General features: G+C 40.3%; 1 protein-coding gene across 2 annotated transcripts in view; it reads right to left on the bottom strand.

Annotated features, from left to right (window-relative positions):
• USP7 (ubiquitin specific peptidase 7) overlaps window positions 1–26257 on the bottom strand; it is a 69896-nt gene that overhangs the window by 38285 nt on the left and 5354 nt on the right. For both annotated transcript variants that reach the window (XM_051792675.1, XM_051792612.1), the window contains exon 2: window positions 1066–1170. In XM_051792675.1, coding sequence (XP_051648635.1) covers window positions 1066–1170 — 105 coding nt within the window. The remainder of the gene's footprint in view (window positions 1–1065; window positions 1171–26257) is intronic.

Raw genomic sequence — 26257 nt, 5'->3', positions numbered from 1 at the left:
TACAGAGGCAATTCAACCATGAGATGCTTTTGTCCTGAATTTAAACCCTATTCTCTTCATGAACATTACTAATTTCTATCAGTATTCTATGTGTCTTCAATACAAGAAAGTAAGCACTTTTTTGACCTTCAACCTTAAACACTGATTTTTCTCAAAAGATCATTCAACATTTTTGCACAAATCTAACTAAATGTTTATGCCCAGTCCTGAATGTATCTCACAAGACAGCATGGAACATGAAATCAGAGTGGAACAAATCCCACTCATATGCTGTCCCCCTTCTCCCAACTCCATTTTATTTAGTTCCTCAAAATGAGCAGTCCCTGCCCATATCCTCTCCTAAGAAAAGAAGTATCACTGTACATTTTCCTCGCTAAACTTAATAGACTTCAGTGAATTAAAAATTTTTTACCTTTCTTTAAATAAAGCCAGACACATCTACTTATAATTTTCTGATCTTCTGCAACAGAAAAAGACTGTACACCCTTTTTTCCATTTAATGGACCAACAAAAAGACCCCCAAAACACACCTCCCCTTTTATTAACAGGACATCAATACTTATTTCTTCCTTTACATCTGCAAGTAAAAGGGCATCAGAATTGAGGGGCAAAGATGTTCATCAATGGAACAGTTACCACTGACTTACCATGCAAAGACAAAAGCAGAGCACAGCTGCCACCTGACAAGAGAGCAGGACAGATAAGGATTCCAAACATCCTGAAGGAATTGTGTAACTGTCACTATTCAGCAAAGCCCCAGCTGCAGCACGTTTAAAGGGATGGATCACAAAACATAACAATGGACAGTATCACTTTGGGCAATTTTAAAATGAGTACCTAGAAAGAGTATGAGGAAAAAATCCCAGGCCCTCAGAAGTCTAATCCTATTGTACAGTGTGTTAAAAGGATGCCTGTACAGAAAACCAGCAGCCACAACTACAGAGGGTTTCATTTTTTAATGAGCTGCAGTTCAGAGAACACAGGTAAGATATGGATCATTTTCTTCTCAAAATCATAACAATAAAGAAGCCAAACAAACCATGTTTTTATCAAGTATTTACTTACCATCTTCCATGTCTTCTTCAGTGTTGTTATGTCCATCAGCCATCGCTACATTCCCATTAATGACAGGATTTTGAGTAATTCTTGGAGGATCATCTGTATCTCCAGCTAAGACAAAAAAAAATGTAAAAATTAACCAGCTGATTAATAATCAGAAATTAACATTTTTGTCTCAGGTAGCACTTACAAGACACGCCAATGGTGCACACTTGCACAGAACAGTATCTACCTTAATTATAGCACAGCAATTGTACTGGTATGTGTCTAACTACAATTCTTCAGATAGATGAATATTTATGGTGAAGAAGAAAGTCCACATTAATGTGGAATACAAATATCATTAACTGATTTCTAAGTTTCCAAACAGCCTCACAGTCAGCATCTCATAATCAAGTCTCATTAACTAAAAACTTTTTAAATCACTTTTTCTGGCATTCTGCATTTTTACACAGATACAAGTTTCTAATAGCAGACTTTCTAAATTAACAATTTACTTTAAGACTTCTTCAGTGTTACTGTTTTTTTAAGAAAAAACCTAAACCTTTAATCAAATGTAATGGTAAGATTTATATCTTGGGGAAAATTGGAAAGGAAATCCTTTAAGATTAAGGAACATTTTAGATACAACATTTTCCAGTTTTTAGCCATCATTGCTATTAAGTTTTGCTACAAAGACCATTTAAAACATGTAAATGCCATTAAACCAAGAGATATGAGACAACTTGATGAACTAAACACCACTATTTTAAAGATGCATTGCTTTGATGAACAAACATCTTCCTGATTCATCCAACAACCGAACAACACCTCCTTTCATCACTTGTGCACCAAAAGCCAATGGATAGTTTCAGCATGATTACAGGGAAGTGGATATATTCTTGGATAAAGTGGGTTTTATCATCAAACTGTAAAACATATAACCCCTTGCAACCACCTCAAGGACAAAGCACTGCTCAAAAGACACTCTAATTTAAAGGGTCTGATGGGTTTCTTATTGCTGTGCTAGTCCTGCTATTAACTTGTATATTCTGCTACCTCTTAAAAGCCCCAAGGCTGTACCCAAGAACAGTTTTATACCCAAAACTACACACAAGTTATTGACTGTGTGTGCACCAGGGATAACAGTTCCCAAGGGGCACAGCACGATCCCAATCCTGGGCACGGCCGGGCTGGTGCTCCTCGCCCGTCAGCACCCTGGACAGAGCCGCTCCTGCCGCCGGCCCCGCCGAGCTCCCACGGCCTCTCTGCTCCCCAGCGCTCGAGGGGACGCCCGGGGACCAGGATGCCTAGGATTGGGATGCCCAGGGACCAGGGTGCCTAGGATTGGGATGCCCAGGGACCAGGGTGCCTAGGATTGGGATGCCCAGGGACCAGGGTGCCTAGGATTGGGATGCCCAGGGACCAGGGTGCCTAGGATTGGGATGCCCAGGGACCAGGATGCCTAGGATTGGGATGCCCAGGGACCAGGGTGCCTAGGATTGGGATGCCCAGAGACTGGGACGACGCCTGGCTATTTGCAAGAACTGCCCAGAAGCACGGAGCCAACCAGCCTGGACGCTTGTCTTCTACTGGATTGCACCTGAATTTCTCCTGTACAGAAGGGACAAACACCAACGACAGCAGGAATTGCTGTGAGATCACCACTGAGGACCTTTAAAAGCCAGGGAGTTCATGCCAAGGGTTGGATAAGCCATGGGAGAAGTGCAGTAGGATCAGTCACCAGTTGCTTCACAGTCTTCCCTCTCCTTACAGCACAAGGTGCTTTTGCAGCCTCATTCCAATTCACAGCACACAAGAAGATACTTTCACACCCAGCACTCCTATTCTGATTGTTTACTCCTGTAGTAAATCCGCAGAACTAGTAACCTCTGCCCTCACCTCATCAGAAACGGATCAGGTTAGAGACTTACTCCTGGATTAGAGCTCTGCAGATCACCAACTCCCCGCTCCATCACGGCTTTCGGGGCTTACTGGGGTGCAGCAGATCCCACCGAGGCACGAGCCAAAGGGATGTTTGGAAGTGTCCAATCTGCAGCACCCAGGATAACATGTGCACCACCTTTCTTATTTCTCAGAATTAGGACAAAAGCAAAATCAAGAATGACTTAAAAGTTTTGATCTGGTTAGAAAAAGGTTTGCAGGAGATTGCCTCCTGTGTGATAGGGCTGCAGAAGTCCCTACCCAGAGCGACTGGCACTGACAACGCTGCAGCACGGGAGGACAGCAAGTTAAAAGAGAGATTAACTACAATAAAATTATTGGGGGAACAGGTCTGAACTGCTGCAACTCAAGGGCAGGAAAAGTGACAAAAAGAAGAGTAAGAAGGAAAGGTCCCCAAGTTCATTTCCATACTCTGCTCTCTTTTTTTGCCACTTTTTAATCTTTTAACAGGATGGTGCTGATCTAAGCAGGACCAGTCCTCAGCAATGCAACAGTGGCAAAAGTGGCAAAAGTATGAATGGTTAGCAGAGGAAAGAGAAAATGCAGAAGAGATCATAGGAAAAGCAATCAACTTGAACACAGGCAGGTTCTGAGAGATACTGTTTAGTGATAAGACAAATGAACCATGATGAATGCCTCTGCTGCTTTTTTTGACAAATATTGACACAGAGTTTGTTATACAGCTTTCAGAGATGGAACCCAGATAACACCAGTCAATGCTTTTGGCTTCTGTGAACAAAGGAAGTTTTCTAACTGCTAATAAAATTCAACTACTACAGCAAATCCTTTACACAAACAAAACACAATCCCTTTTCAACAGATGTACTAGCAAGCAGTATGACAAAATATATTTTCTACTACAGCATTTAAAACCAGTAATTTATGTTTTCCTCTGCTGTCCTTAAGAGCTCATAGGAAAGAACTGTAAAATCATACTAAGATTTAATTAAGAAACATGTTTTCCTTTGCCTCAAGCAGAGGCAATGCCACAGAATTATTCAAATGATACACTACAGGGTTAAGAAAGAGAAAAAAATACCTGTCCACACTGGCCAGGAAAACCTTCCTACCAAACATACTACTTAATACACTGCTGTCTTTAATGCAGCTTAAACCACAGTGTGTCAACATCACCCCAGTCATGTCATCTGCCCATTCCCAGACCAGAATACCCAGTTTTAATCATATCCTTAGAAAAAATTAGAGGTGCAGCCTATTAATCAACTGAAAGTTAACATAAACCACATCAATTAAAGAAGTATTACAACAAAGCATGAAGTGACCTTGTGAATAGGGAATGTTTTTAACTCTTTAAATACAGTACTGCAAAATATGAAATAAATAAAGCTTTCAATAGCAAAATTTTAGACACTGTCAGACTGTTTGGTGAAAAGCATTTAAGTTGTTTTCTACCTCCTCAAAAATGCAACACCTAACCCATTGTAGATATTCTTTCACTACAAAAAGGAATGCAAGGCAACATGAAAAATAGTGATTACAATTTCTTCTGAAACATTTAACATCATATATGATTTTCTCTCTGCCCATGCCACTGCATTATAAACAAAAAATACATCTTGAAGAGTTTAAAGGGGGCCTCTGAGTTTGGAGGTTAAGACAACTTCCAAGAAGAGACATTTCAGACACTAGTGAGTTCGTAAAAAAAAAAAAAAAAAGCTTTATTTACTGCAAGATCATGAATGCTGAAATGAAATCAAGTCTAAACAGTGAGGTATGGAACCAGAATGGAGCTGGAGCACCCCAACACTGACTGGGAGGCTGGGAAGAAGTATCAGTCACCTTCCACAGCCCAGTGACTGGCTCCTATGGAAGTGACTCTGCAGGTGCACGCTCCTCATCGCTCAGTAACCCAGCCTGGCACTGAAGGGTTGAGATGAAAGCCTGAAAACAAAACGGTTCTTGCAATTGCTGCAGGGGAGGAGAGAAGGAAAAAAATTGCTAAATTCTCTGAAACTTCAATTTGCCATGCAGTGACAGACCTGACAGAAACTATTTAAAAAAAAAATCTTCTTGTTATGGACTATGACCTCAACATTATCATATTCAAATAGTCACAGTATGAGGCAATAAGAAGAAAAATAGTACCAATTATTTAAAAAGACTGTATTCAAAAAAGCCTGTTCAGATGGATTCGGCCTATTTAGCAAGAAGAACTCAGTGTCACTGTAAGATATGTTGTTCTGTTTTTCTACTGTTCACAATAATTCAAATCTACAAGGAAGGAATCTCAAAGTTTGCTATAATATTTTTCCTATTAATGAGAAAGCAGAAAAGATTTTGTCAAGTTCGTGTGCCTTTCAGCACAACTTAAATCCTGTTTTAAGACAGGAGCACCTCAGAATGTGATCTCTCTGAGGTGCAGGACACAGTTGCTCAGCAGTTAACACGTGCTTGCAGTCACATGTGGGCAAAAGCTACAGAATGACTCTGCAGCAACTTAATTACGACACAAACTATCACTATTTTAACAACGATGACAAGGAACTTTACCAGCTTTCAGTCATGAGTCATATCACACCAAGTAGTCAAAGTCTGAAAGATTATCTGTGATGTCTGTCATTAACTTTTGGAGCTGGTAGCCACAGAGGAGAAACTGAAGCACTCTCTCGAGCAGGTTATGAAACATTTGTTTCCTTTTGAGGTTAAAGAGACCACAGCAGAGGAGTAATAGTGGTACTAAAAGCTTGGTTACAGTTATCACACACATCCGCCTCACACTGGAAATCACCAGCACCGAGGGCTTTCACAGTCCCTACGGTTTGCACAGACCTCCAGAAGTGCCCCAGCAATCCCAAAAAGGAGGGGGGAGCTGCACCAAGGGCAGCATCAGCAGCCCCAAGGGGTGTCAGTCATTCACTGCTGGCAGAAGCTTGAAAAATATGAACCAAACTTCATATCCAGAGTGCTGCTTTAGTGGGGGAAAGCTGAAAACACACAACTTTCTCCTCTGCTGCTGGACTAAATAGACATTCCAGTATCAAAGCCGTCATACAAGTTTTAAAGGGTCTTTTAATACTTAAAAAAAATAGATAAATAGTACAGTGTGTACAGATATGACAAATGAGGGTCTGTGTGTGTGAATTCCAGTGGATGAGTGAACTTGCAGTAAACACTAAGAAAAGGGACTTACTGAGCAAAAATATAGGGTGGCAGGAAGAATAAAGTCAGAGAACGTAAAACTCTCAGAAAAATGAGAAAAGTCCATCCTGTAGCAGCCAAATTACATGAGCATCGTATGCACTGTATGCTGAACACACAGTCCAGGTCCAGCTTTGCACCTCAGTGTCAGAACTCCAACCTGTAACACTCCCCTGGAGCAGCCCAGCAGAGCTGCTGCTCCTCAGCACTCCCCCCAAACATCTCTTCAATTGTGGAACAAACTATAATCTCTTCAAAAGTTTTTAATAATCAAGTATTTTTCAATGCTTCAGTAGTTTAAATAAATCAAATAAGCCTCCAAAACTTCAGTGCATAATTCAGAATTCCAGTCTGTCACGGATAAGCAGCACACGAGTAAAAAAAAAATAAAATTAAAAAGTCACCATTGTTAGAAATCTTAAAGAATAAACATTCTGTGACTTCAAGTGCTATTATAAATACCATCTCTTTTACCACCAAATCGGCCTTTGCTGTTGTAACTATTAGGCAGCACATCAAAATACATAACTGAGAAATTCCCAAAGCAAGCAGTAAATGCTGTGCTCTCTGGAGCACTCACCCAACCGTGGTGGTGCAGAGAAGACACTGATGGGACTCATTCAGAAAAACCTTAAAGCAAGAATATTCTTGAAAGGAGGAAACAGGAAAGAATAATGTGAAGAACAAATACCTGTCTTCAGCTGGAAAAAATGATGGCAACAAGTTAATTCAGAACTGTGTAGCAAGGACTCCCCAGACCACGTCTGCAAGTGCTGCAGGCACTCAAGTGAAACAGTGAGACTGTAACAGCTCACAGGAAAACTTGTGGGCTCCAGCAACTTGCTTCTCCCACCAAAGTCTGGAAACCACTGCTAGGAAAGCCAGATGAATAGGCAGTGCTCCCAGGAGGCAGGGTTTTAAAAAAAATCCAAACAAAACCCAAACAAACAAAAAAACGGACACGCAAACCAAAAAAATGAAACCAAAACAACCACACACGCCAAAGTTAGCCAACCTCCCAACTCCACGATCTGAATGTAATTAAGTCACAGTAGTCAACCTCTGAACTACTAGAAGTGTTCAAAGGAAAAACTTTCCCACATTTGCTCTGAAAGAACTCAGCATTTCCAAAGTAAGAGAAACTATTTGGCCTCTAATCCCTACCTGAAGTTAAAATAGAAACACCACTTATTGCACAAAGGGACTCAAGAGAAAAGGAATTTAATGAAAAGTGTTCTACACAGTTTCATTTTTCTAAGACAGTCCTAAGTTGCTGTAATGAAAAATCTGAAGAGGTATCAAGCAATTTCTGTAGTGTGGCTGCCTTTCAAATGGCATCCAAAACCAAAGCATTTCACCTAAAACATTTTAAAGGGATGAAACAGTAAAAGAGAATGAGATTAGTTTGGCCAGCAGGATGGGAAAAAGGGAAAGGGAAGTACATTAAATGATCCTATGGACTGATGTCAAGGTGTAGATAACTGCTATCAAAGGTGTGTAAACATCATGTCATTTGTCTTTACAGTTAAAAAGTTAATTCTCCCATTAGCAAAATTCTGGGTAATTTGCTCTGGTTTCATTTATTATTCTTCTTCCTTCATGGTTCATTATTTGATCTGGTGCCAGAAGGGTTATCTAGAAATTTAAGACACTTAACAAGAAAGTTATGAAGGACAATGACCAAGCCTTAAAGGAAAAAGGCTTCTAGAGAATTATCAGGAGACAAGAGCCAAGTTTACAGACTAAGGGAAAGGTGTTATGAGCATAGGAAGTGAGCAGATTTCTAGCTAGGGAGACAACATTTAAAGATCTTCAATGCTTTCAAAATTTGCCTTAGCAAATTTAGAAAGAAAGGAGAAAGGACATTTATTTACTCAAGAGCAAGTAGTCAACGTCAGATCTTAAAAAAAAAATAGAAACAGTATTGTATGGAAATCTCTTACTCTCTAATTGTCATCTGAAACAAGTAATTACTGCATTATTGACTGGGAATTGCAAATCCCCCACAGGAGGAGATGATGCTACACGAGACAGCAATTGAAGAACTGGGATGGGACAACTTCCTGGAAGCAGACTCACCATTCCTGCCATGCCTTCAAAATCCGCAGCAATGACTAGACAGACAGTAACAGAGCAGCCAGCACTTATCACTCTGATCAATCACTATATTGCTGCTGCCTTGTGCTCCCATCACTGTCTGCCTGGCCAAAAAGGGCATTTTGGCAAAGCACAGGATGGTCACGCTGGTTTTTAATTGTGTCAGTGTATCTAATGAATGGGAAAAATTGTATTAATAGATTACATGACTGGTCTGTTCTTGGATAAAACAAAGCAGTTGTAATCCTGAACACTGAACAACATGCATGAATGATACCAGTCTGTAAGGTAAATAGTATTAGAATCTTCATCCCACTGAGACAGTTATCTCCACGAGAAAATAAAAGGGAGGCACGATGTAACTTTATGGAAGGAAAAATAGCTGAGAAAAAAGAGCCTACCCAGAACCTGCTCCATAAACAGGCAGTTTGCTACAGTAACTCATTTATCTGCAGATTTTGAAGAGAGGAGCAGTCTGGTAACACTTTACAAAACAAAACTTTAGGTCTTAAAAACGTGCTTAACTTCTTATAGACACATATAAAGCATTTACAGTATTACAAATACAATTACTCAGTGGATTTAAAGCTGCTAAGAAGTCATTCCCAAAAATTTACTAAAACAAACAGTGACTACATTACTGCCTGCTTTCAGCAGTTTAACCCATTGCTTTATGAATAATTCAGTGTTAGATGAAAGACTGCATGAACCAGGGTTCAGTCTGGACACCAACAACACACCTGTAATTATCCAACAAATTTACAACTTTATGCTCCTGCTGAAGGACTTGTTATAGACAGCCTTTCCATTTTAAGGAATCTTTCACGTGCTTTTTAAGCTCCAGGTGTTTAACAACTGGGGCAGACAACAATACCAGCATGAGTTTTTCTTCAGCACAGTGAAATTATTTATCACAAAGATACCAACCTGCCTGTCTCACTAACCCATTATACAGTGTCACAACCTCTTGGCAGTCACCAGGACAAGAGAAGGTCTGCTGAAAAATCTTTCACAGTTCCTTTTCTTAATCTCAAGAGCTTTGTTAGCTTAGGTTATGTTTCCAGAAAACTATCAGATCACGAAGAAAGGCAGAAAGACTGCTTCTGGTTACCCTGTAATAGTCAAAAAACAGTAACTAGAACAGTTGACAAGACAAATTATTTTCTCCCATGATAAGGAGAGGCTGAAACATCAGAAGTGTCATGACCTATTATGGCAAGAGCTCCTGGACTTGCACTACCTTCTCCTTGCTGCATCTAGAGCAAGGCTACAGAAGCAACTCCCCTAACTCGTCATGTCTTGTCTCTGCACATTCCAGGGATGGCAGTGTGATTACATCTCTGCTGAAGACTGGGCACTCACTCCCAACCTACTGAACACACCCTAAACAATGTGTTTTTCCAGTATCACACCCCTCTTTATTTTTTACTGCTCTACTGAGTAATGGATTTCTCTATTGCAACAACAAAGGCCGAGCTCTGCAGCATCACTACAGAGGCTGAAAAGCTACTCACAGAAAGATGAAGTTCTGACAGAGGGAAGAAAAGGATGCACACTCAGCTGGAGCCAGGGCAGTCCAAGGGCCATAGAACACTGATGTTTGTGCATGACATTAATACTCAGCACTGTGGACACATTCTTGGTGTTTTAAGAAAGGCTATTAAAAAGTAATTAAAATGAGTTTATTTGGATAATAATATGAGCACATTAAGGAATTGGTGATTCTGCTCTCATTACACCTCCCTCTTTTCTTGTGAAAGTCTAGAAAGCACACACCTTCACCACCTGGACCAGCACGATTTTTATTACTCAGATACAGAAGTGGGTGTTGAAAGTTTATGTATCATTTTGGATGACTATAGTCCACTGTTTCAGAAAGTTCTGGGGTACACATATTAAAGCAAATAGCTTACATGAACACTTGCTATATGCTTAAGTAGCAGAAAGGTTTTGCACATTTAACAGTAGCATGAAACGTTGCCTTACATGGGTATGATCACACACACCACTTGTCCAAACTAGCTCTGGAGCAACACGGCTCCTGCGCAGTTACTTTGGTACAAAGTCAAAATATCACTCGTCATTATTTCAGATTCTTCAATTCTGTTTGAGACCAGATTCGTCCTCACAGCAAATGCTCGTTGCACTGCTCACTCCTGGACTCAGCCTTGAAGCATGCTGACTTTGCAGCAACATGAAAATGTAGCATGAATATATTCAATCTTTTTTCCTAATACTGACGTGATTTTTAAACTGTTGAAATGCTGTTATCTGTCCATGATAGAGTTTGAATGACAAAATAACTTCCCAGCAAAGAACAACACTGGATAATAACAGATATTTGCCCTGGAATTAATTTTACGAGCACTAGGAGGAAAAAAAATACAAACTACCTATTTTAGCCCCATCCTTTAATTTACCTTTAAACAGGAAAGATCCCTTCAATCCAGAGAAACTCGTGCAATGTGCACAGAAACCTCACATCTAGGGTTCTAACACCTTAAGCATATCTTCTTATTTTTAGTGATGCTTTTAAAGGTCTTCCTTTATCATTGGAGATTTGCTAAGACTGATCTTGTTTTACCTCTTCTTCCTCATGCTTCCTGCTGTGCAGAGAAATGGGTAGATATGTAAAGCAGGTTCACAGGAATTTGACTCAGTGGTTACAGGTGGCTAGTAGTTCTGAGGCCAGGCTTTGGTGAGAAGAGGAAAAGGCAAACATATCAGACTCAGGAAAATAACATTAAAGACTGTACACAACTGTGTAAAAGAAAGTAAGCACAGTTAACAGTATTTCCTTCTCATTTGACAACACAAACAAGCTTAAATTCAGGCTTCTTTGCTTCATAGTAAAAGAGTCTGAATCAAATATGCTCACAAGAAATTACTCCTTTTAGGATAACTATGGAACCTGTTTCAAGGGTGGCTGTTATAGCAAAGCAGCATGAAATCACAGACCAAACCATCTGCAAACTTGATCTGGTAGTCCTATGGTGAATCTAGAAAAATGCAAAAACTGTGTCCTTGAGTTCACAGAGTGGTGATCTATCCCATGCCACTGGATGTACACACTGCCCAGCTGGGATGCACAGCTGGGAGATCCTAGGACTTCCTAAGCACAGTATCCGAGTACATTGGTTTTGAAGTGGTGCTTCTACAATGAAAAACCACTACAGGCTCTAATTAGCACAGTGCACCAAGTACCAGAGCAACCTGAACTGTAATGTGGAAGCAGAAAGATATTGTTTGTACAGAAGAACTGTGAATAAAGCCTGTCCTGTGTGCTGGTTTGGCTTCTTCCTGTAACACATTAACAGGTTAAGAGTGAGCAAACAGACTAGATGCATTCCCATCAGAGAAAAGGTGACTAGAGGGGGGTATGGGATTTTCTACTATTTAAAATGCCCAAGGGGCTTAATATTAAATTACCAGAATGCAAATTTAAAGAAACAAACTCAGCTTTTCAGCCTTTTAGCACATCTTTCCTCAGTTATCCAGGACACTAGGGCCGGACAGACCCTTCCCTACCTGGTCATTACTGTTACAGCAGCCATTTGATACCTTTTATCATCTTTATTTTCTTTGTTGTAACTTCTTTACTTCTCCTATACCTTTTTAAGATGGAGGAGGGAAACCAGGCTGCACTCAGTGTTCAGGATGCAGAAGCACAGTGAACTTACACAAAGCATATATTATTCCCAGTTCATTTTCAAAGGCAAAGCAGTGAATGGAAGAAGACTCTGTGAGGAGCAGTGAAAAGGCACAGAGGCAGCGTGGCCAGGCTCAGACACCCTCGGGGTGTGCACAGCAGGGAAGGGAACTCGCCATCCCTCCCCTGCACTCATGTTTAACATCAGCATCTGGTACTGACAGACCTCAAGACACCAGGTTAAACAATTTTGGCTCAGTCCAGGGTGGCTAATCTTATGCAAATACGCAGGGTTTCCATAAAAACCTTTTGAACATTCATACTGGGAAAACTTGTTACGAGCCTAAAGTTTAAAAAAAAAAAAAAAAAAACCCAAAACCCAGTATTTTTGACTGAAAACACAGTTTTGCACCATCTGTAGAACCGTAGGAAAAACGCTTTGGCAATAGGCGTTTTTATCACTTTTCACTCCAAATAAGAGCAGGGCCATGTCCTGCTTCTCCTCCACTCCAGGGAAAACAAGGCCCTTCCCGGAGGAGCCCCCAGGGCGGGGGGCAGGAGCAGCCCCGGAGCCGCGGGCGAGGCGGCGGCGCTTTGAGCGCTCCGTGCCCGTTTGAGGAGCCGCGCTCGGGGAAGGGCAGAGCTGAACCAATTAGCGTGGGCTGCCCGGGCCGATAAATCCTAACCTCATGTCAGGGGCGCTTTTACAAGTCTAGATTAACCGTGGGGAAAACGACAACAACAATTAAACCATTCAAGGTTTGAGGTTTGGTTTGGGGTTGTTGTTTTTTTTGTTGTTGTTAAGTCCTTTATGTGAACTGATAGGCAGGCACACGTGCAGGGCCTGGGAACACAGGGACATTTACAGCTTCCTGCCGCTGACACAAGGAGCACTGCTGACAAAAGCATTGTTTTCTACTGGAATTCGGTTTTCATTTTGTTTAGTAACAGATACAGTAAACTATGACTTTAAGAGATTCCTGCTATTAAAAAAAAAACTACGGTTTGGGTTAATTTTACCATTTGTTGTCACTGTAATTAACAAGAAGTAATTATGCTCTTATCTAAAATCAACAACAGCAAAAAGAGCAAAACAAAAAACGTTCCTTTTTCAAATGGGATGCTTTATGAGGATCTAGAAAAGAAGCTGCTTTCTTGTTCTCCAAGACACGGATATCAGTCTTCTATTCACCACCAGTTTCCCAAATTCCTGAAAGACGTGGTTCCCGGGAGCTCCTGAGGTGGTTACTTATTAAGCTCAATTTTCCAGCCTCATGTTAGCAATGTCCCCTGTTCTACAAAAATTTCACTGACCAAGGAGGACAAGCAGGGAATGACAGAGGATGTGGTGATGCCCCCACTTCGAGCAGGCAGAAGGCTCAGGGCTGGTGCCTGAGGCAGCAGAGGCTGTGGGGTGATTTACAACATCCCGCTCCCATTTGGAACAGAAATCCCCTTCCCTACGTCAGTGTCCCCATTTTGACTGGAGTCTCCATGAAGATTTTGGGGTCTGGATGCTCCCAAGAAACCACAGCCGTGACATTTCTGGCCAACCTTAATTTACTAAAGCATCTGCAAGGTGGCTACTACTCTGCCTTCTCCTACTTTGTAGCATGAACACCAGCAATCATTAGAATAATTTTTAAAGCCTTCTGAAAGTCTTTACAAGAGAACCATTAAATCCCAAAGCAGTTTAGACTTTTATCAGTATTCACTTTTAAATAAGATTTAACCTTTATTGTCCCTTTCCCTTCTTAGAGTAAACTTTCTACCCCCAAGTGTTAATGTAGGGAAATAATTATTTAGGCCCTGAGAAAGGAGATGATCATTGTTGTAAAGTGTTCTGAAGATCAGGTTCCCTTTACTGCTTTGAAGATGAAAGTTACTGTACCAAAAACATCCAAATGTTAGCAGACACCAAAATTAGCACTAAACTGTATTAATTATTTAATACTGTCTATATAGTGAACAACTTTCTTCAAACAAGTAACACAGCTGAAAAACTGTTTTGTATGGAAACTTGGGTGTTTGCCTTTACTATTTACCAAGGAATTCTTAAAAGAACTCAGAACAGGAATTTTATAATCCTCAGTTAAGCACTCCACTGGCAATTTTATCACTTTTTCTTTGTCAGCAATTTTAAGTCACTTTTTTTTTAACTGAAAACAAAAGAAAACTTTTAAGTGACTAAAAAAGCTTCTTTCCTGTTTAACTATTCAGTGTTAAACAGCCAACCAGCTGTTCTGGTGCCAAACAGGCTGCCATGGGACCATGAAACCAAGTCCCCATATTAGCTAAGCAATCACAATCAGAAATGAAGTTATACTTTGTATTCTAGAGACAACAACACACATACGAAAACAGGGCCAACCACACATACATTTTGAGGCTAACTGGCTTTTCCAAATCCTAACACAAATGCACTGAAATCCATGAGGCAAAGAAGATGCTGTGTACTCCTGTGAACAGCTCCAAAACCAAGCCACTTGGAATACAAACAAGCATAAAAAAGAACCTACAGATAAACACTGGAACACCTGTAAAGCAGCAATCTTTTAAAACTACTCTATATCACAGACAGAGCTCCTTGAACCCTGCACATCATACAGTAACATTTGCACTGCAAACTTCAAAACTACACAGTTTATGGAAACAACTATTTCAGAAACAGAAATGTGAAATGAGAGCTGGCACCTCTGTAATTTAGATTTCATCTTGCAGTGCAACCAACTGGCAAGGGTGGAGGGATGATGATGCTTCTGATGGAGTTTATTGTACATGCTGAGGTTCTTGGACATCTCAGTGCTCTCAATAATGTCCTGATGTGTCACCACCCCAAATACACCACATGCAAATTAGTTTTTCCCCTGAAAAGGGAGACAAAACAAATTGGTGAAAATTCTTCTCCTTTTTCTATGGAAAACCAGTAACCTCACCTGTGGCAGCAGTTATAATTAGCACATTTTTGATGAAAAATACATTCTGAAGAGGAAATTGTACTCCACTGCTCACATGCTTGTTGCATGTTTACTTTCTTACTACATATTACATTTTATTTTTTGTTTCATGAGTCAAATCCTCAGACAGTGTTTCAATAGCTTTCTGGTCAACTATTCTTAGAGCATAAGGCAACAAAACAGACTTGAAAACACATTTTAGAACAGCTGACTGTTGCGTGTCACCCACTGAATGACATCTTTCTTATGCTTTCCAGAACACCCTAATTCCAGAAATACACTCCCAATTTCAATACTCTTTTCTTTCTGGCAAATCTTCCCAACTACTTCTATTTTTGCTCCATTGCTAACGCCACTCATCTGAAGCAAATTTTGAAGACTTCCAAAATTAATTGCTGCCTTCCTGCCCTGCCCCTGGCTAGGAGCTGGGATAAACACCACCACCAAATCGAGCTGTATCTCAAATTCCTTATCCTATTGACGATGAGAGCTTCTTCCTTTGTCTCAGGAAAACCTAAAGTCCCCTTTCTCCACACCCTGTTGTTTTTCTCTCTAATAATGTAGCATTTGTGGTCTGTGTCATCCTCAGCCACTACAAAGTCACACACAGCTGGGATGGAAACCCTCACTACTCACACTTCTTTTGCTCTAGCTACTCCATTTACATTTCCTGCTATAACTTTTATCCCACAAATGCTCTCACAGTTTTGAGTACATCTCTGGAGAACACAAAAGCAGATTTTTTTGTCAGTCCTCCCCACTACTGGATCCTCATCTCATTTCCTCTCTTTTTCCTGGACTATTTTTCCAGGACTTCAAAACTGCTGTTTTCATTGAAGGGGTGTGAGCATGGGACAGAGCATGGCAATGGATCACAGGGGAGAAGAGCAAAATAAATCCAAACATAGAGGTACACCACAAACTGTCTACTGTGTAATTCCTGGCACTTCCTCAGCTCCAGACCTCTTTCACCAAAAAAATTCAATTAAGAAGCCGTAAGGATGTTTCTCCTTTCAGATGGAGAGAGAACATAACAGAAGAAATCTTGCTTAAGAAACAGTAGTACATACAGAAAAAAGTATCTAGTGTGCATTATTTGCAGGTTTTTCATCTAAAAGTCACTAATTTTTTAGTACATTAAACTCACAGAATTGAAGCAGAGATCTCCAATTTAAATACCATTACAGTCAAGTCTGACCCAAACTTGAAACAAGATCCAGATACTACTGGTCAAAGTCAGAATAAGACCAGGATTGAAGAATTACTAGAAACAGTAATAATTTAACTGCAACTGTTATCCTTTCTGGAAGGGGAAACATTTTTTCTGAAAGAAAGGAAGAGACATGCTGTGCTTTTGCAATAATGAAAAAGAAGGGATATAAAGGACAATTAAAAACCCCAAAATCAAAATAGAGAGGGACCAAAAAGAGAATTATTTTAATGGTTATTTTGCTGAAAATCATCAGGGAGGAGAAGCTGTTCTCTGGCATGCAGCACTCAGAGCAGTAAAGGCACCAAACAGACCCTTTGAAACAATATTCAGTTAATTCACCTACAAAAACCAGGTGGCTACAAGTGGCAGTGTGCTGAGTGTACCTGGCTGGTAACACAACACTGGCATACTCCTAACAGCTAAGCTACACAAAAGGAAATTTATCTGTGTACATGTAACAGGAGAGTCTTTACCTGTTTAAGCTTGTTCACAAACCCCAGACACATTACATTTTCTAGGTTTTTACACAGCAGATTGCCTTTTTCCCCTGTTACATCCTTCGACCATAAAAATGTTAAAATAAACATACATGTTTTGATTTGGTCTAATTCATATGGCTCAGCTCAGGTATTTTAATGTCCCTGTGGATGTTTTATTATTGATGCATTTTCAGCACACTTTCAGATCAAAGAAACACCACAAGACCAGAAAGAGAGAAACACAGACAAGGGATAAGGTGAACACACATCTGTCTCACTTTGGCTTGGGTAAACAAGACACTTCACTAAATATCCAGATGATAATCAGTGGGATTATCATTATCATCATTATTATTATTATTATTATTAGCTATATATCTCTGGGATTTTATCAGAGAACATCTATCAAGCTGTAGGATCTCCCCACACTGCCCTTCTCAAGGCAAAGCCCTGGGATTTAAGGCACTTGCAGCTGTATGGTAGGAGAGGAGATGCACCCCAAGGATCAGGCTGCACACACAGGAGAAATACCACATCCTCTGCTGCTGGGGGGCACAATGCAGGACAAAAAGGTGCTCCTTTGCTGTACAAAACACTGTAAATGCCACCCTCTCTTCTTTGAAAATTAAAATATTTACTTCAAAGTGTTGACACAGAATAAATGACCCCAGAACAGAGAAACACCCTTCAACATAACTTACAGGCACCTGTTGCTTCTGCCATCATATCTATCTAACAATGCAGTGTTCACAGCCAAATTTGTATTTAAAGTTGGGGGGAAGGGTATTTTCATTATTTTCTGCAAATCCTATTAGCAATCAACTCCCTGAATTTCACAAGCAAACAGAAAGGCTATAAACATAAGAATTTCAATGCCAACAGTGCTTATCCCCTCACTCAGTACAATCCAGCACTCCTGAAGTCCGAGCACGCTCCCAACCTCTGCAACGTTCCTTCTCTGAACTCACCCTGCTGAGCTGCACAGGGAACATCCACCTGAATGTTGAGCTTCAGCTACTGTGGAAAAGGGAAGGTTATTCCACATCCACCAGTAAATGCATTTGCACACATGCAAACTGAAGCTCAAGACACAGAATCCTGGCATCCCTCTGCAGTTGGGGTTAAGGACCTGCCCTGAGTGACAAACTCAGGCTACCTGACAGCACTGCCTGCACTGCATTAACTGCCTGTTACCACTGCTGTTCTAGGGACACTTTTACACCTTATTTTCCATTTAATTTTTTAACGTACAAATACAGAATTTTTAAAGAGAAAGGCATTTTGAATACAAAAAAGCCTGCTGGACATGCAGAGTTTCCACGTAATTTTCGTTATCAGTTTTAACAAGTATGCAAATAGACTGGCTCAAAGATACAGCTTTCACACTTTCGGTTCTATAAATGAGGACTAAAGCAGAAACAGCAGTATTGGTGTTATTTATAGAATTTAGTATTATTTTAGTACTACTGATGCTATTACTGTAATTCAATTTACATAAATACTTCATCTGGGATCAAAGAAATGATCCTACACTTTATTTCATATACTGGTGTACTTGGTTTGGCCAGATCTCAGACCAAGATCAGCAGCTCAAGTGCCAGCAACACAGTTTCTCAACATCCAACAATCAGAATCCTTGTTTACGCAGGTTCACAGCCCTCGTGATGCTTTATATCTTCAGGTGAAAACAGAAAAGAGAAACAGCAGACAAAAAGCATGAGTTCTAGGTCATTAAGGATTTTCAAGGCTAGACTGCAGTTGAGTTGTGTTCAGGAGCACAGAGAGGATAGGTGAAGACCACGGCAGGTACAGGGTGTACACAGACAGCAGGGACACGATGTAACAGCAGAGCTGTTCCTGCACTGCCGGGCCCTGCTTTCTGCACTGCTGCTTTTTAAACTTTTTATAATGGTAAATGTGCATTTCAGTGTAGCTCCAACAACTTAACTTCAATCCTTATATTTGGTTATCATTGCTTGAAAGAAACATCTGAAAGAATTGATAAAGCTCTGTGGAAAGGAGAAGGTATTTCTCACCACTACAAGTGGCATATTTACAGCAATTTGTATTTTGTCCTAAATCTTACAACACAGCAAGTGGCTAAACAATCTGGGTAGTCCATAAATCAAACTATTCAGGTATATCCAGGTGCTGAACTACCATTAAAAGAGCATCTTAAAATAGCTTCTGCTGCTGAAGAAGATCACAGAGACAGTCCAAATTCTCTGCAGATCAAGGAGGCAGCTGCACACATTCAACCACAACACGACTTACAGTTACAGAGGAACAGTAGGGTGAGCAAAGCATGCCAGCTCCCAGAAGATCCAAGCCTACTAAACATAAGCAGGTACACGGCTATCTTTTGAATCTAAGCTGAATCTAACTTCTGAAGTTAGCATATACCACTAGCAATTCCATGTATCCATTTGAGGGCTGGCACCACTCCCTGCCTAGCAGGCAGTTAACACACCATCTCCTCAGGGCCAGCAGGGGAAAAGGAGCAGATATCCCTCCAGCCTCTCCTCTGCTCAGGTCCAAAGGGCATCTTGACAAGGCCACAACCAAGAACAAGGCACTCTTCCCAGCTGCCCACTTCTCCAGGTGCTCTTCTGAACCGATGATTCTTTTGGAAGCAGTGACCTATTTTCAAAGCTTCTTATCCCAGGACATCCCTTCCTCTACCTTTGGTGCCCCCCCACCTGGGAAACACACCAAGCAGCCTTCTGCCACCCCAACAAGTCACCCAGCTGGGACATCTCTCCCAAGGAAAGAGTGCTGCCAGGAACAGGACAGTGTCCAGATTAACTGACCTGGCACACCACATGGCTATGGGGGTGCAATACATCCCCACTGGAGAAGCAAGTTACCAAATTAATAACCCCTTCCCAAATTTCTGAGCATGATGTAGAAATCAAAATTGCACACTACCAACAATGGGTTTACAACACCAAGAGTTTAACTAGCTTTTCACAATAAGCAACTGTCCATATTTAGGGTAGAAATGAACCATAATTGTTCAACAACTCCACTCACTTAAAAAAATTTCTTACTTCAGAAAACACAAATATATATTTACAAAGCTGCATCCTGCCAAAAATTTTAAATACTTTTATTATACACCTATGCTTTGATTTAATAAAGCACGCATCTGAGGTGGTTAATGTGCATTTCAAGGTATATTAAAAATGAGAGATCAAAAATTAGCATTTGCCCAGTTAATCTCTGCCAATATATTGCTCCAGTTCCACTAACTAGACCCTGCCTAGCATTAAGCCTGTTGAGACTAAGCCAGTTTTACACTCTTAGGTCTAACCTGTGAACGTGATGCTAATAGCAATACTTTAAGCTGAATTCAATGTGACCAAAATTTCACACATCATTTTCTGTAAACTTTCCAGATCAGGAAGCAGGTCAACTCTGAAACTGCTTTTAAAAGATCCTGCTAAAAACCTGTATGATCCAACCACATTGCAGAAACCAGTGTCTCCTGTTCAGATTAGGACCATTGCAGTGGTCAGAGAATTTGGTTGATCCAACAACCACAGCAACCACCAACTCCAGGTCTGAATGTGACCTGGAAATTTTTATCCCTGTGCCGAAAATATCACAAGAAAAGCTAGTTTGGAGGCTAAAACCCCCACAAATACATTTAGATTATGATTTGAGGTAACTGTTTGACATTTTAATACGTACTAAAAGTCAGAAAATAGTAACCCACTTAGTACAGGCGAGAAAGCTGAAAATCCTTCAGATGCATCTCAAAGTTGGAAAATGCAAGGGACTACATTAAGCTACAAGGAATACCCTTGGGAAGGGGGAAGAAAAAAAAGGCAACAGAAGTGAAAACATCCAGAAGCAGACCTGTAATGGGAACAATTTCATCCCCAGAAGTGGTTTGCATCTGAGCAACATTCAATTTTTATAATGGTAAAACCATGTGTCTGCACTAAGAGCTCTGGAAGCTTGGGTTTTATACCCTTGGAACTTTGTTACAGCCCTGCAATGCATTTCTTGGGAGAGACAGGTCCAGGCGTCAAATAAAGGGTCTTGGGATTGTTTAAAAAAAAAAAGTCATAGAAGTATAGAAGTCATTAATGGTTTAAGTTTTCTCTTCCTCCTGCCTCCTCAGTCACGTTGACCCACTTGTTTGTGGGGCCAAACAATAAAGCAGACTAGTGAACGGACCTAGGTTAAAAATAAACCTAAAATAAGGAAGTTATTTCAAATTCAGATCTCTTCATTCATCTCATTATGAGCAAGGAGGCAAAAGGGAAGCACAGAGGTAAAAAAAATCCCCACTCTAGAAGAGGTATCCCCACAGAAGAGGTATCTTTAACTTTTAAAGTGAACTACACATAATACTTCCCCTGGCCCCCAGCAGCATATAAAAGTAATCTGACATAATGAAGTCTGGTGTCCAGACCAAAATGCAGGAGCTTCCCTGCAGCTGGTGCTCATGTTGGGTTAGATTCCTCTTTCCTGCAGGCACTACTCTGGGCTGGACTGCTGCACAGCCACCTGAGACTGTGCCAGTCAGGAGAGACTCCTTGGATGTGGGAGATGTTTGACACTTCTGGCTCCAGGGGGGTCCAGCACACACACCTGCTAAGTGGGCTTCTGCTACACTGATTAAAGCAAAAGCTAGGTAACAATAACAATAATAATCTTGAACAAAATGGGCCCTGAAGATGTGCTAGAATTCAGTGCTACCAATACAACTTTACCAGCAAAAGCAAGTGTTTACACACTGGGACACAAGGCACTGGGGAGGCTCCCGTGGCTCATGTTCAGACCTTGACTAAGCTGTACTTCAGCAATCATGTACTATTCTTGGATCTGACTTCAGTTTTGTTCTTCAGAGGTGCCATAAAGTATCGAAATTTTGATTCATCTTCATTATTAGCTGCAATATGGATTTACACAAACACTTTGAAAGACAACAACCAGACAAACACACTGACAGAACCACTTGAGGCAGGGGTTCTCACTGCACTCATGTTAACACCTCTCAGTTCATTGCACTGCAGGATGCTGAAAGGTCTAACAGAATTAGCTGGAATGTTTCCTTAATCCAGCAAGAGAGGTCAGTGGCCAGTAAAGCTGAAGTGTTTGTATCCCAAGTTCAAAAGTCAGAAGATAGATGTTGAGGTTCCACACACCTTTCTTCAGTGGCAATGCCAACACACTCAGTCCCACCTCTGCACCCCGACCTTCCCCAGAGCCAGCTCAGCTCCTGCTCAGCTGCAGGGCCTGCAGAGCCCACTGGTTTCCCTCCTTATCTCCAGCAAAGGAGAGAGCACAGAACAGTCATGGCTGAATTTGGCTGCTTATCAACAGGCTACTGACATGGGCAAAACCAGATCCGTTTTTGTGTAACTTGCTAATTGTTCTCCCATTAATCTGTGCTTTTATCAAAATCAAGAGAGGGTTTCCCCCAGCAGAGCTCCACTGGTAAGCAAAGGAGCTGCAGAGCTTTCCCTCCTTCAGAGGGAAACCCCAAGAATCCTTTCCAGTAAGGACCACATCCCTCTCACACCAACCCTCTCCTACTTTGGATGATACACTTCAGGGCACAGACTGTAAGTCAAAACAAGAGCCTGATGAACAAAACAAGTTAAAAAACAAGACAAGCCTGTTGAGGACAAGAAAATAGTTTAAAATCAATATGAAACAGATAATCAATAAGAAACAGATAATCAATAAGAAACAAATTATTATAAAATCCTGTGGTTAAACTTTTAGAATTAACTACTTTTAAAGAAATTATTAGTAAGTTTTGATTTCTGGCAGACTTTATTTGATTTTTGTTTGAGCTTCATTGCTTATTTTTAGTTCCCACTTTCAGAAAGAAGGAAACAAAAAAAAGGAAAAACCCAGCCCTTAAGCTTATGGTTACATTCATGGCATGACAGAAATACTGCAAAGTGTTATACTAGTTTTTAAAGGGACTGTTTTTTGGTGCAGGATGTAAGTCCAAGAAGTATCTGAAACAGACAAACTGAAAAAAAGGAGATAAAAGCCACACAGGAAGAATGAGAAGAGGGAAAGGAAAGCAGAAGAAAATTGTGAAACACCACTGCTCTAATTGCTACTGGCAGGGAGGGTTTTGCAGGTGGCTTGTGACCCACTGTTGAATTCATATAATTTACAGACACATTTGAGTTATCTCTGTGTTCAAACTTCTAATAGTATTTACTGTTCTCCACAATTAGCTTCACCCCTTGATATTATTAAGCAACTAACACTTAACCAGGTGAAAAATTCTTTAGAAAAGGTCAGTTCCTTGCTACTCCCAATGAAAAAGAAAATTTAACTATCTTTAGCTTGATTTAATGAACAATAAAAGAAGGTTCGCACAGCCTCTGCTTAAGCAGATTTCTTTTTAAAACAAGTACACTTCACATTGTCTTAGGACTTGAAGCCCCTGTACCCAAACAGCAGCACCTGATTGTTTAGTCAGCTCTAACTCTGTAAGAGGAACAAATTAACTAGTTATCTAAATGGGAGAATTAAGATATGCTGCAAAGGCAAACTTGTGTCCAAAAATTGTTACCTGATTATGCTCACCAGGAACATCTGGTGATATGTAACTGAGATGTATTTCATGACCACAGAACAGCAAAGAGTTTGCTGCATCAAGAGAAGTGGCTCTGCAAGCAAGAAGGGAGAATGCAAGTTCTGCCCCACCTCCAAATGAAGGGATCTCAATTCTTGGAAAAAAGCAAAGGTGATGCAGAAACCACCACGCTCCAGTACCAGCGTTCAGAACTCCACCCTGACTGCCTGAAACAATGTGTCTCTAGATAGGGGGAAGAAAAAAGAAACAAACAAAAAATAAACTGTTCTCTCCCCAGACATTTCTTAATCTCTTCATTCTTGTCCAGTAATCAGAGATTATCAAGACAAAAAAATGCAACAGGTTATAACCCAAAACCTGCATAGGGCTGAATAAGCATAGTCATACAGGGGCTGGGGCAGCCTGGTAGGACCAGATCCATAACAGTCCTGTCACAGCTGATGGATAAAATAGTGATGCATGGAAATACAGATCCCAGAGGCAGGGTGGCCTTTAGGATCCTAATCCTTGCAAACCAGAAGGTTTGGATCACTACTATGTATCACTACTTAGACATAGTCTGTATCACTACTGTGTGTACTATCTACAGACATATACAGAGATACAAACTCATTTATTATCTTACCTACTAGAGATATAAAGTTTGTACATTTTAATTCACCAATTAGCCACTTTATGAAACAACCACAAATGCCTGATCTATTTATCAGAAAGAATATTAACCCACTAAGTTGTATTTAGAATTTAAAACCTTCACCAAGTTGTAATAGGTACCCTCATAGTTTTATCAAAATGTCTATCAAAGTTCTGCTGAACAATATCAGGGATATTAGAAAATAACACACTGAAACATATGGGAAGGAAAATCTCTGTTGTGAAAACACACAACCATTCCTTTTTTCAAACACAGCTCAACAGAAATTCATCCAATTGTTGTATTAGTATAACATCGCATTTAGAGCCCTAAACCAAAACTGTCCTTAGATCTTTGCAAAAACACACACGCACAGCTGGAGATGCCGTGTTTTAAAAAAAACATCCTTACAGTTGCACCTTGTGAAATCACCAGATGATCAAGCTTAGAGCTCGGTCAACACCAAGGATACTCCTACACATCCTTTGCTATTTACTCTAGGAAAAGGGAAATTATGAAAAATGACCTTAAGAATTTTCACAGATTTCTGCATTTAAAGCAAGTTCTACTGGAGTGCATTCAACCCCTTCACACAGAAAATATAAAGCCCCAAGTTCTCTTTTCCAGCACTTTTATGTTTCATATCAAAGAGATGTGACTGTATTAAAAAAAAAAAAAAAACAACATCACCTCTCCCAGGCTGCAAAACACTGCAGTACTGCTAAAAAAATATCTGTTTTGCACTTTCTTTTCATATGACATTCCAGCTCTCCATCCACACCATCTTCCTCCGGCTCACAATATGCTCTGGAGTGCAAGGTAAGGTGCTGGCTGTGGAAAACTCTGTGGTGTTGAGGACACCTGGAAGACTGTCTGTCTCCACATACCAGCACATAGGCAAGGATGAGCTGAAGCACTAGCGTTTTTCTCTTCCCCAGTTTAAATAGGATGCTCCTGGCACACACCTCCCCTGAGCAGCATCATTCTGGAGCTCCCTTTACAGCTGCAGTCAAGGAGAACTCCAGGTTTTCAGGCACTGAACATCCTGTTCTAAGATGTTTGATGCTACAAAGCATGATGGTTTTGTTTAAATCTTCACTGTTAAGTGGGTCTGGAGTGACTTATTTCAGTAATGTTTAAAACAGCTGCCACACAGCAAATAGCAATTAAAAACACTGAGCCATGGTGCACTGATTGCAGCAGGGAATTTTAGTTTTCTCGAAATTTATCACTTAGTTTTAATCTCCACATTTTTAAGATATTTTGTTTAACAAGTATGCACATGCTGGACAATCAATCTGGGTTATTCCAGATGTATGTTAAGTCCAATATAAAACAGTTTTTGGATGTATTTTTAAATTCTGAAGAGAATCTCAAAGATTCCTAGGCACTACAGTAAAAGGCTAACAGAGTCTTCCCCAAACTGGAAAGAGTCAGCACAGTATTTTCAAAATCCATCTACTAATTTCCAGAAGCTTGATTATTTCTTGTTGACAAAAGCTCAGCCTTCTAGGCAATCTGGGCAAATCAAAGTCAGAATCAGACATTATTTCCAAGCTGACCATTCTTCATTTTGCTGGCAAGACATTCAAACGCCATCCAATGTTTCTAAACTTACAGAGCTTGTTTTACTACAACCAGCAAGCCAAGTTGAAAAATAAATGGATTAGCAGAAATATTCAAATGTGTTAAGTCTAAGCCTGCAACAATATGCACAGATACATTATGCCACAGCACTGATTAGGTGCACTTTCACTCTTTTTACTAGTATATGAAATTAAAACGCTAAAACCACTGCAGCAAAATACATTAAGTGACCAATGAAAAAAGTTTCAGAAAACAACACTGTATCTGTAATAATGTGACAAGTAAGATAGCCAGTCTCCAGCCCCCCTTCTACTTGTCAAAACACTTTCTAATAACTGTTAATCCTGTTGCTGGCAATGTCAAACTAGCACGTAGTAGATCTTGACTATATTAATATATGTATGTATTTGAGGGGGAAAGCACATTGCTATGGATTCCTAATGCCTTGTATTGCAAGCCACCAATTTTACTCTGTCACAACCAATGTCCTACAGCCCCAAGATAAAAAGTTAAATTAAAGCAAGTGATCTGAGACACCTCAAAGCACAAACTAACGCAAACAATGTCCTATTTTAAATTTATTATCATTCAAAAAAAATTGGATGCTTTGCAAGCTTTAAACCAGTTTATTTTCACCCTTACCCCAAATATCGAATGATGTCATGCAAGATGTACTGGCTAAACTGGTTTAACTGCTACAGGCTGGATGCACTGTTTAGATTTGCTTGTAATAAATTACTTAGCAGCAATGGAACTGATTCAGTTAGTTTTAGACAATTATCTTCATCTGCTTTTTTAAAGAGAGTTTGGGCTTCTATTACTGCTACACACACAACTTGACAACTTGCTATTTTACTTCCTATACCTACCTAGGAACAACAGGGAGCAGATTTCACCACTCA

The sequence above is a fragment of the Manacus candei genome, unplaced genomic scaffold, assembly GCF_025592945.1.
Source record: "Manacus candei isolate 608988 ecotype Guabito, Panama unplaced genomic scaffold, ASM2559294v1 h1tg000002l, whole genome shotgun sequence".
NCBI classification, from domain to species: Eukaryota; Metazoa; Chordata; class Aves; order Passeriformes; family Pipridae; genus Manacus; species Manacus candei.
The sequence above is the reverse complement of the archived record's forward strand: the minus strand, read 5'-3'. Positions and strand labels throughout refer to the sequence as shown.